This window comes from Balaenoptera physalus, assembly GCF_965194825.1.
Source record: "Balaenoptera physalus genome assembly, chromosome: 2".
NCBI lineage: Eukaryota > Metazoa > Chordata > Mammalia > Artiodactyla > Balaenopteridae > Balaenoptera > Balaenoptera physalus.
In genome coordinates, this window is record NC_138883.1 from 79,086,310 (window position 1) to 79,098,703 (window position 12,394).

Genomic DNA, 12,394 nt, shown 5'->3' on the forward strand with positions numbered 1-12,394 from the left:
CTCCCTTCTTTCCAAATGCAACTTCAAATTTGACCAGTATTTGTATTATCTTCAGGCAACCTTGTGCTTGAAGGAAGTAGGCTGAGGCCCAGGTCCAGCTCCACGTAATTCTATCTCCTTTGTCAGTGGCTGGTTCAGGAATGTGGCTGTGAAGCAATTCTGGCAGGTGAGAGAGGTAATGTTCACTGTAGACATCTAGGAAAGTTATCTTTGCTCTTGGGGGAGTTTCTGGGTCTCTCATTCACTCACTGTCCCACCCTCCCCCCATGAAGGAAGCATGCAGCCCTAATTGCAAACAAAGCATCCTAAAACCATAAGGAAAATAACCTTGTCATTGTGAAAGGCAGAGCAGATGGAAGGAACCAGAGTCAACTATATGATTTAACAACCCTAAGGTTTATCTAGTTGCTGGACTTCAAGTTGTATAAGCCAATAAGGTCCCCATTGCAAGAAGCAGTTTGAGTCAGGCATTCTGCTACTTGCAGCCAAAACCAACATAACTGAATAAGGAACACATGAAATTTTCTTTAAGGAAACCAATGAGAGGGAAAAATTAAAAACACCAGAAAAAAGAAGGGACTAATGATGAAGCTCCCAGGAGAAAGAGAGCAAGGAAAAGCTAGCTTCAGAAAAGTGGAAGAATATTATTATTCTGAGATACATGAGAAAAGTAAGGAGTAAAGATAGACATTTTTGAGTGAAGAGGAGGGAAGTTTAGAAAGTTTTGGATTGGCTTTGATCTCAACATCTTAGAAGGCAAACTATTCCAAGAATGAATGAAAGGCTCTCAACGAAATTATAGATTTACAGAGAAGGTAAGAGTTTGTAATAATGACTCCATTCATTTCTTCCTTTATACATCCAGTATATATTTGAGGATGTAAAAACATTACAGATACTGCTTTATACTTTATGTATAAAACATAAAATCATGCATTCTCTTGCTTTCCAGAAACATGTAGTTTAGCTCAATGGTTCTCAAAGTGTAGTTTCAATACAGCAATAACAGCTAACCTGTATAAATGCAAATTTTCAGGCCCAACTCCAAATATTGAATCAGAAACTCTTGAGGGTGTAGCTCAGCAATCTATGCTTTTAACAAGCCCTCTAGATGATTCTAGTGCACACTATAAGTTTGAAAACCACTAGTCAACAGTGACGATTAATAGAGTTATGAACAAAAAGCAGTGGGAGCACAGGGAATAGAGTGCTAGGGTAAATCAAAAAGGCTTCCAGAGAAGCAGTGTTTAAGCTCAAACTTCAAAGAATGAATAGAAGTTAGCCGATACAGATGCAAAGTATTACATGTTCCATATTGTTTAATAATACCATTGTACCACTTTTCTTTTTCAGTTATCTTTTTTCCTCTAATAGAATTTTGTTCTCTAATAGAATTCTAGCAGTTAGCCCTGAAACTCTAAGCCCTTCTAACTAGCAATAGGAGAAATCTCAACAAGAAAGGAATTAAATGTTTCCTTTCACTGCTTCTAAAGAGCAGATATTCTGCATGAAACAGCCCTTGCCAATTCACTTCTAACAAAGGATTCTTATAAGATATGCAGACTTCAAACACTGGTGCTATCCCTTAAAAATGTCTATAATTCTCATTGGTTATCTCACATAACGTAAATTGAAATCTGTTTTCTGCAAATTAAACACGTTATTTTTCTTCCATAATCACAGACTAAAAACAAATAAAACCTAGCTCAACTAAATCTCTTCTTTGAATACAGTATGAGAGTTTGTATCTAATTTAAATTAATACTACATAGATAAGATGGAAGCGGGAATAACAAGAATATGTATTGGAGGAACTAATTTTGTTTCTTTAGTACAAATCTGGAGAGGGAGGCCAAAGAGGATGATAAATGGATAAGCAGATAAATCATGTGACATGCAATGGTGTTAACATATCCATTTGTAGGTGATAAGGAGCTATCAAAGAAACTTAACATGAACAAGGAAGTAAACGATTAACTATCCATGTAGAAAGCTCAGAAGGTAGAAAGTAGATTGGAGTGGGCCCAGGAAAGTGTTTGGCGATCAGTACCTTGTTCCTGTATTATGTGATTTTCCCTTTTAAAAAAGTTCAAACTGTGTAAGTAGAAACTTTATTTTTAAAATATTCTAAAATTTGAATTATTCAAGAATCACCATCTACTTTCCTTCAACACACATTTTGTCCTAATAGGCCCTATTGTAGTACAAAACAAGAAACAATAATTTCACTAACTAAGTCAATCAAACTACTTCAGTAAATAATCATGCTACAGCCTGGAATTGCCCAAACAAAAATTCTTCTAATTTTCTTTACAGATATTTATAAGTTTATTTTTTTCAGAAAACCAAAGCAACTGATTCAACAATAATAACGGTTCTAGCATGCAGCAAGTCATCATTTAACATCTAATGTTTAAACTTCTTATCATGGATGTATACAGTTTATTTTCATTCCTATAAAGTTTCCACAGCTTGTAGTGATAATAAAAGTAAATAAGTATTTCGTTACAGGTACTTCAAATAGCACTACAGTACCTCTTCGACAAAATTTTTACAATATTCCAACTTTCAATATGAAACAGCTTAAAAAGGCATGGGCCAAAAAAAAAAAAATGTATAGTAGTATCACTTAGGCAAATAAAGTCTAATAATCATACAAGCACAACACTGTTAGGATTCTCCTGTTAGGGTTGGGAAAGTAGTATATGAGACATTTACTTCAAATAAAATTACATAAATAGCTTAGGAAAATCCCCAAATATATAATTTCAGACATATTAAAGAAAAAAACCCTTGAACCTTTATTCTTGGAAAACATGAACTAGTTATCCCTTGCTTTTACGTAATAGATGTGTTCTTAAAAAGTTTTGTGTAAAGCAAATTATATAAAACATCACCTTGCTAGCACTGGAGGAACACATCTCAAGGAAACATGAGAAATTATTCTTTAAAACACAATTCTCCTGCACATTTGTACATCGTTGGGCTTTTATCTGTATTGTTAAGTTTAATCTCTATGAATTAAACCCAAGTTTCTCAAAATTCACTTGTAAAAGAAGCAGGCCGACTTCTCCTCCCCCCTCCCCCCCCACAAAGACAATTCTTACAGTACAATGTAAAATTGTTCCTTTATCCATTCTCAGTAGAGGGCTTGTCACTACATATATCTGAGAGTGCTAGGATAAATACCCACCTGTTCTTTTCACCTTAGAAAGATAATGGTTATTTTCTCTTATTGCTAGGAAATGTCATTCTTAAAGATTTTATTAAAAATGGCAAATGTGAAGGACAATGTGTGATTACAAGCCTTTTACAGTTTGATTAAATATTCCCCAAATCATGACAGTACTGTTTAGAATGATACTCTCAATTCCATAAGCATCTTATTCCTACATGGGATTACCTTACTAATTAAAATAACAATTTACTAATGATCAAAATAACATTCTTTAGCATTAGAATCTTGGAAAACACAGGAATAAAAACTAGAACTACACCTAGTCACTGCCGTTTGATCAAACTTAATAGAATATTTAGTTTAGTCATAGGACCACTCAAAGAGGTATTAAAAGAAAGTTTTACTAAGGTAAATGTAAAAGTCTTATGGAGATGCAGATCTACAGGTGAGTCTTACGTCTACAACTACTGCTATCAATCATTAATAAGCATGTAGATGAATTGCATTCATTCCTCTGAAAAGATGACACTGCATACATATCATCAAAAAGATTATGGCACTTGAACATTATTCCTGATAAGTAAACATGGTAAATGTATAGAGGTGCATCCTAGCCTCTCTCCTACTTTTACATTTTGGGGGTAAAGATAACAGCAGGCTGGGCAAAAAAACAATTCAAATCACCTATAGAATAGGGGGGGAAGCTACCGGAGTCCTAAGAATAAACAGCTTGGAAAAGAACAATGAAAATAATGCTATTATTTTCTCATCCACTTTCACTTTTATCGCCTTTATATTTTTTAGCTTATAAGAAAAAATTTTGCAATGTAATTTGAACCATAGGTATAAAATACATGAAATAATATAGTGGGGCTATCTGTAGTGGCCAAAAACCAATTTTTGCCTCTCAGTCTTTTGAGCATATATAAAAGGAGATGGCGTGTCTTAAGGAATAATTCCTTTAAAAATGAGGCTGAATTATTTGTACCACATCATGGATTTACAACATTTTCAATACAGCCAAAGTATATGTTAAAATAAAACAAATACCTGCTTTATGGCATCAAATCATGTTCTTCCCCCTAAAAATTAATTTGGCTGTTCCTAAAACGTATTACATTTCTATGTATCTTACCTCTGACTATGCAGACAACAAGTGCCTACGAAATCATTCAATCTAATGCAGGCCTTTTGATACAAATACATTATAAATGATACAGGCTAAAGAGCAAGGTCACCAGAAAGACCACACATGTGTTAGTGGGTCTGTCAATTACATAACTGACTTTAAGACAACCATTTTCTCTTGTGGTCATTCCTTAAAGTGAGTAAGTTGATGTCTCTTCCAGTGTGGAGCCTGTCTGAATGTTTTGCCACAAACCGAGCATTCGAATGGCTTCTGCCCTGCATGAATTAGATAGTGTCTTTCCAGCTTCGATGGGGATCTAAAACTTTTAGAACAAACACTGCATTGGTAAAGAAGGCCATCGTTCCTCTCAGTACGCCCTGAATAACTACAACAATGACTATGATGGCTCTGCTCTGGTTCCAGAAGTGCACTAGAGAGACAGGGCTGCCTGTTCCTATAGGGGGTACCAAGAATGAAATCCTCTGATTCTGCCTTAACTTTTATTTCTGATGTTTGATCTGACTCTGAGACCTCGTATTTTTGAAAACCAAGAGTCTGACATTGTTGGGAAGCACTATAGTTAACATTATCACCTTGATGAATGAAAAGTTTGTTCAAATTTTCCAATTCTACTTGGCAAAGAGATTTTCTATATGGAATCTTATCAATATGAGTTAATTTATGTCTTTTCAAGTGAGCTGACTGTCTAAAAGATTTCCCACAAACATTACAGCCAAAAGGCCTCTGTCCAGTATGAATTAAATAGTGTCTTTGTAGTTTAGATACGGAAGGAAACACTTTCTCACATTTGTCACAAGGACACATCTTATGTCCAGTATAGATGTTTTCATTTGTAATTGAAAAACCACACTGAAGCACTTCGCAGTTTTCAAAGAATTCCTCACCTGATGAACCATAGATAGATACATCTTTATTATTCACAGAATTATCCATAGTTAACATGTTCTCTGGTGTAAGAATACCTTTTACGTTTTTTCCCATATTTTGGCTCTGGAAGTGCTTTTGCCAAGAAAATGGCAAAGTCAACGTTTTCTTCTTTTTATTGCCAACTGTCTTATATGTTCCATGCTTGCCAAGAGAACCCATAAATGTTCTCTGGGTTTGTTCAGGGCTCTGCTCACCAGAAATAAGATCACAATTTTTCAAGAAACTGTTTTTAAATACTTTTTTCTCAGATCGAAAATTATCTAATTTTTTACCCCCAGCACGTTTAAGCTTAGCCAAGATTTTTTTAACAATGGTTTTATAGTTGTAGCTTCTTTTGAGCCTGCTTGGAATTTTGCCACTTCTGGCAGGAAAACACTTATGTCCATTGAGAATCTGCTCTGATTCAAAACATTCTTCACACTCTGGACATTGAAAAGGGACAATATAAATAGAGTGGACATCAAGTTGATTATTCTCCTCAGATTCACATATATCACCGTTTTCAAAACTATCCTGCTTTGCATTTAATTTATTAGGCAGGGGGCCTGATTCTGGACTCTTCACCTTTAATGAAATAGTCTGAAGAGTCTTATTCCTGGCATGGATTTGTTTATGCTTCAGAAGTTTGCTTTGAATCTTAAATCCTTTTTGACAAAAACAACATTGAAAAGGTCTTTCCTCTGAATGTGTGAGTTGGTGGATTTTCAAGTGAGTTGACTGTCGAAAAGATTTACTGCACAGGACACATTTAAAAGGCCTCTGACCAGTATGAATAAGTGCATGCCTGTCAAGTTTTGACTGTGATGGGAACAGCTTGCCACAGATTGTACATGCGTGAATATTCTTTTTTTTCTTTGTAGGGCTGTGTGTAGGATCAGACTTGGAGCACGGGTGTAATGCCCATCTCTCCTCTGTGGTAAGAGCATGATACATTCCATACACTGGCTTTTCTTGCTTGGCCTCCAGCAGTCTTCTGACCTGTTTAACATCATTCTGGTAAGTTTCATTGTGAAGCTGTTGGTGCTTCACGAATGTCTTCAGATTCTTAAAGTGGCGTGGACAAATACTACATTTAAAAGGCAGATTATGAGTTAGTTGATGTCTTTCCAGATGAACTAGTTGTCTAAAGGTTTTATGACACACATCACATTCAAATGGCTTTTGACCAGTATGAATGAGATAATGCCTAGCTAATTTTGAGGGTGTTTCAAAATGCTTGAAGCAAATATTGCAAATATATGGCCTGTTTCTAGGCAGTTTGTTGGCTACTACACACTGTTGAATCTTTAGCATTTTCAAATTGTTTTCAGCCATCATATTCTTCAGTGATATACTCTGATGAGCTCCATGGTGTTCTTACACTCCACAGATGTCTAAAAATTAAAAATAAAAATGTATTAATTAAAAATTACTTATTCATATGAAAAGAAATAATTTAAGCTGTTCCTTGGCTAAAGGTATTAAAGGCAATAGGGAACCTCAACTTTTCCTATGTTTAAAAGTAAGTTAATAACCATTTTAGATACTTTAGAATCATTAAACTAATTTTACTCATACAGAGAAATGAGGAGTCTTTAAAAGAAATACTTAAAAATGTATATAATTTTAAGCTATATTTCTAATTAATTGAGATGATACGTTAAAAGGGGACTGAGTTGAATTTCTTAACATTAAATAAATCTTTTAATTCTAATTTTCCTAGTCCACTATTAAGTAGATTTGTCATTTTTCAAAAATTGGGCTAGAAAGATAAAGAGTGTAAGAAATAAAATATAATACTAAAAATAAGACATATCTGCATTCAATTATAGAATACCTTGGACATGATCTGAGAATGGAATGTTTTAGTTATCAGAATTCTTAGCCACATCATTAGCAATATTTACTCTCAGTTACTTCTTTGGATCAACAAAGATAACATAAACAACTGGGAGAAAATGTCCCAGAAAACCTGGATTCTAGTCCTGGATCTGCCATCATATGAACTTGGTGGCAAGAAGAAGGAAATACAGATTCCTCATCTCTGAGTCAGGGAAAATGCCTCCTGGCCTGCCTACCACATTGAGTTGTGAGAATCAATGGAGATAATGCACCTGAATGTGTTGGAAAACTGAAGCAATGTATAAATGTAAGGTATTATTTAGCTCAACACTAATCAAGTTTAAAAACTTTATCCTTATCTACTTAATATCATTTTTAGGGTTTCTAACTAAGAGATAAATACACTAAACGTACAGTTCTTTTTATTTCTCCTTTCCACTTTGTTGTAGAAGTCCTAAAAGACAAGTACAGAGGCAATGAGATTGACACATTGGCTACTTACATACTTATCTATGGCTAAGTAATTGAAAGTCTGAGTGTAGTTTACTTTTCAGGCAGTAGAATAAAAAGGTCATTTTGGTCTCAGTTAATATAAAGATACTTTTCCTAATATACCTCTGTAGGACACATGCAAAAGCTAACCAGGAACTTTCAAAACCATTTTATACCCTATCTTCTCCTAACTGAAAAGCCAATTTTCTTCTCATCCTTCTTCTTCTACTGCATTTTCCTTAAATAAGGAAGCCAGAGATTAAAAAAAGCTGTTCCAGCTCTCTCATTCTAATGTTGTTTCTTCTAGTTGAGATCAGAGAGTTGATAAATCTACCAGAAACTCAGTGTTCTTTTGTCAGATGATTTAGTGGATATCCAACATATATGCTGTGTGCTATTATCTATTTTTTCCTAGAAGACACCTTAAACACAAAATCACAAACACTCCCACTGTGGTTCTCTTCAGGAATCTGATATAAAAACAGAAAAAAAATTCATTTATTGAGCAAATTATCTTCTAGTTGTTTTATTATAGTGTTTTTCAAGCTGCATGTCACTACCCATTAGTGGATTGTGCAATCACTTTAGTGTGTCATGATCAGCATTTTTGTTTAATAGAGTAGAAAATATCAGGTTGCATAACATATGGTAACCATAAATACTATTTTGTGAAACTTCTATAGGAAGAGGTAAAAAACTGTGAAACCTGTTCCTGGCATATCTCTTTACACACTAGACAGAGGGACCTACAACAAATCAATCACTTTATTCAAAGTGGCCAAGTAATCTATTAAGTAAGATTGGGGCCCATAGGATGAGACAGGATTACTAAGGATTATTAATTTTCTTCAACTGACCCATATAACCCCAAAATATTTATCAGAAAAATCTAATTAGAGGCCAAAGGTAATATGCCACAAATAACTAAAATAATCTGACTGCAAGCCACTATATTAATTTATAAAATACACCATATAACCCAGATATCCACGTTAAAAACAATCAGCTGTTGATGCTATTACTATCCACTTTCACAACACTGAGTTAGAGAAATTACAGGTGAATGGCCTCCAAACCCTTAAAATGCTAACACAGCAGCAGTTATGAGAATTAAAATTAAGTGAATTGCCAAGAACTTGGCAATTTATTTAATTCCCGTCAGGCAAAATCAGGTGTTGAGGTGTCAATTAGGACAATGAGCCAAACTGCAAGTAATAATCGAGTCTATTCACTTACTGCGACAGTGCAAGCAAGAGGCTAAAAAAGTACTGGTTCCCCAGTGGTCGATTAAATGGAACAACACTAGGTGAGGGTTAGGTGGATGCAATGCACACAATCACCTCTCTGCAAAGGAGGCTGGAACAAAAGGTTTCTGCCTCTTTATGGACCTGTGGGCCAGGGGAGGAGGAAGGAAGAGCTACAAGTGGAATGGTCCTGAGTCAAAATGGAGAAAAGTACCTCAGTCAAGGCTGCCCCCTCCACCTTCCCTCCCTTTGCAATAAGGAGGTATTGGTGGAGGCACCTGGGAAGTACCTCGGCCAAGGCCCTCAGAATGGAAGTACCTGAGCCAGGAATGCAATACAGTATGAGCATGGCTAGTGGGAGGGAAGGGGTGAGTCCTTGACTGCAACTCCCTCCAGAAAACTGCAGTGCACTGGCCATGCACAAGTCTGGTGTGGCAAGAGCAGCTTCCCCCAAAGAGGCCAGCCAGACAAAGCCACGCAATTGTCTATGGTTGGGCCTGAAAGATCACACATAGGATTCTGGCCTGCAGCCAGGCTCCTCAGCTCCTATTGTGTATTTCTTCTTTCCTTTAATAGTTTCTTTGGAACACTTGAAAAAAATCCCACACTAGAACCACACACATGACAACCATTTCTGATTATAACAGGAATTGACGACCTATAGTTACCAGGCCAAAAAGAGACTATGGCTTATCAACTAACACTAGCACTAAGACCGGATACTATTGTCAGTTGTGTCCACACCATGTGGGAAAGCACTTACTGGAAGCCCTATATTGTTAGAATCACTGGTGGCAAGCAGTGATCTCATCTGCTATTTATAAGTGACAGCTAAGGGATCCCCAAGCTCCAAATGCAGTCCCACGTATACTTAAGCATATGCACAGTAATATGATAGAACTCCAAATCCCACTTCTACTGATTTCTCTGTGTTCTCAAATGACTTTTTTTGTCAGTAATATTTCAAAAACAAATCCAACAGCGTGTAATTTTTCTTATGTTAAAGTGAAAAATAAAAGATGGTAAATCTCAATGGGTCAACCCCAAGATTATCCTGACAACAGCAAGATACACTCCGTTGTAAAACTGTGAAAACCGATCTCAAAAAATTCCAACGATACTTCAAGGCCTAAAGCCTGTTAGTTTTCCAGTCTTAACGAACACCATTAAAACGAGGTGGGCATATCACAAAAGTAAATGAACAAGAAACACAAGAACTGAGAGAAAGTTAGAGAACTTTCAGTTACGGAATAACCTCGGGCGACATTTATCACAGCCTTTCCCTCTCTGTAGCTTCTTCTGCCCCACTTCCCCCGGCCCCCTCTCTTGACCTTGAACCCTCACCTCTTCCTCTCAGAAGGAGTGCACAGGACACAGACCCTGAAAACTGGCCCTCGCCCTAATTGCCCACAACCAGTAAGCACCTAGGAGTTGAGCCAGAGTCCAGAGACTGCAAAATCCCACATCGGGAAAGGAAAGGCAAGGGTGAAAACTGCTTTGGCCACAGAGAGGGGGAAAAATGCCACATGTGATACGACCCACTGCAGGGGAAAGTATCGTTTTTTGCAATTCCTCTCAGAGATTCGCGCTCCCCATGAGTCGCAGTCAGGAGGCGGGGAAGTGGGGAAAGCAAAGGAGCTGAGGTCGTGGCGCCCCCGTGCTGGGTCCCCGGGCACCTTGGAGGGACCGAGGCAGGCCCGACCTTTCCCGGGGGATCGCTCCACCTCACACCTGGGTTCTTGAAATCCTCCTCACGCACCTGGAGCTGGCACGGGCCCGCGAGCCGCGCATCTCAAGGCCCAGGAGCCGCGAAGGCAGCGTGCACACGTCCTCAGGGCCGGCGCGGCGACGGGCTGAGTGCGCAGGCGCGGAGCTCGGGTGCGCCGCCGGACGCGGTCCGACTGGGAACAGGCTCCCTCCAACCCAGGGCCGCAGTCGCTTCGGCTAGCCTGCTAGTCTCAGAGGAAAAAGGGGTTCCAGAAGTGCGTCCCCCGGGCCGCTCACCCGGCACTGCAATTGTGGGGGGAAGAGAATAGAGGAGTGAAGAAGGGTGCATTTTCCATCTCACCTCGGTCCTCGGCTAGGAAAACCACGTAGCCTTGACCAGTGGGCTCAAGGCCCTGCTGGAAACTGGTGAGCCCGCGTTCAAAGACCACGCTTCTAGTCCTCTCTAATGTCAGAGGGCCCATGGTAAACAAAACGCCATGTATCAGGGCCTTTCTGTGCCAGCCCTGTCCTGGGCACTCTGGACGTTGTCAGAATATAGCGCAGGGGTCAGGGACATGGGCTTTGTGGTCAGGCATACCTGGGCTCCACTCACAGCTCTACCAATATCCTGATAGCCCCGGACCTTCTTAGCTTCTCTGAGCTTCATTCCTTCAGTATATTTTAGTTGTCTACAATGTACCAAGCCCTGTGCTCAGCTTCTGAGTTTCTTCAGATTTCTCTGACAGTTAGATCAACATAGTGCCCGGTGCATAATAAACTCCCATATAGCTATCATTTATTAATTACTATTTGCAAATTAAATATAACAACTTTATGAAGTGATAGGATACCATTTTAAAATGAGGGAAATGAGACTGAGACTTTAAGGAACTTAACTTCACACAGCTGATAAATGATGGAGGTGGGATCTGAACACAGGTAGTCCTGCTGTTTTAATTCACTACGGCTTCTCAGATTGTGGATATCTCAACATTTTATGTAGACACAATTAAGGGTTAAATGTTGTAGTGCAGTTACAAACTAGGGTGGCACATTATTACTGAATAAGATGGTTGGGTGTGTACTGAAGATTTTAAGTACGGAAGACATTAGAGAAGAATTTATTGTGGTTTTTGCAGGTTCTGAGTGTATATGTCAGCTTGAGATGAGAAAATGAGAACAAGTAACAAGCATATTTTTTCAACTGTAAGTATCTCTTTACATTACTTTTCAAGGACCATTGACAACAAAAATTGTTATTTCTGATGTTGGTGTATGCGCCTCTATTTAAAAAGGGAGAAGTTGGGCCAATGAAAAGTCTATTTTCCATGTGGTAACATGAGGAAATGGCTAATAGGAAATAAGCTTTTGCTTCTCATGAAACAACCTTGGAAGAGTCACATTTGGGAAAGGTTGAAACCCTTTCTTTCAACAGAAACAGAGACGGAGAGAGGAGGGGAAAAGCTTTATGTACCCTGAGTGCTAATCCCAGGGTGGGGATGCGGATTATTCAGAGTTGCTTCATTCTGCAGCTTCTCTTGGAAGCTCAGCTCAGTCAAACCAAGGAAACAATTGCATCCATCACCAGCCACATAAGTCCTTAGGAGAGATATGCAGATCATGAGAGACTGTTACCTGAGGTTGGGGACCAATGGAGGGTGCATTACCTGCAAAACAGGTAGGCCTTTGCACCAAGAGCCTGAATATGGAGTGAGGAACACAAGTGGATAAGCTGTTCTCCAAGGCCACAAACCTTACCTTATAACCTCCCCCATTTACCCTGAGAGCTATCTCAGGAACTTCTTGGTAAAAAAAAAAGGAGAAATTACTGTGAATAAGAGTCATCTGGAAGATTTCATTGAATAGGTGGGATTT

The 12,394-nt window shown here is 38.3% G+C and overlaps 1 protein-coding gene and 1 long non-coding RNA gene across 5 annotated transcripts in view; one reads left to right on the forward strand and one right to left on the reverse strand.

The window, feature by feature from the left end:
- Positions 1-2,097: 2,097 nt before the first annotated feature.
- On the reverse strand, positions 2,098-10,678 carry ZNF770 (zinc finger protein 770). Of its 2 annotated transcripts, none has more exons than XM_082452378.1 (2): positions 10,572-10,678; positions 2,098-6,628 (listed from the first exon to the last, which is right to left on the reverse strand). In XM_082452378.1, exon 2 carries the CDS (start codon positions 6,570-6,572, stop codon positions 4,491-4,493), a length of 2,082 nt encoding a protein of 693 aa, XP_082308504.1. In that variant the 5' UTR covers positions 6,573-6,628; positions 10,572-10,678; the 3' UTR covers positions 2,098-4,490. The 2 variants fall into 2 exon arrangements, with proteins under 2 accessions (XP_082308504.1, XP_082308505.1); XM_082452379.1 differs by having other exon boundaries at positions 10,544-10,670.
- Positions 10,679-10,718: 40 nt separating this feature from the next.
- Positions 10,719-12,394, forward strand: part of LOC309656287 — a 149,360-nt gene continuing 147,684 nt past the window's right edge. Inside the window, exons 1-2 of one of the 3 annotated variants that reach the window (XR_014261252.1) lie at positions 10,719-10,945; positions 11,659-11,725. This is a non-coding gene — a long non-coding RNA (uncharacterized lncRNA). The remainder of the gene's footprint in view (positions 10,946-11,658; positions 11,726-12,394) is intronic. The other 2 variants (XR_014261253.1, XR_014261254.1) reach the window with 2 other exon arrangements.

Excerpts from the sequence above, each read along its gene's own strand:
- ZNF770 (XM_082452378.1), bottom strand. The coding sequence starts at position 6,572 with ATGATGGCTGAAAACAATTTGAAAATGCTAAAGATTCAACAGTGTGTA.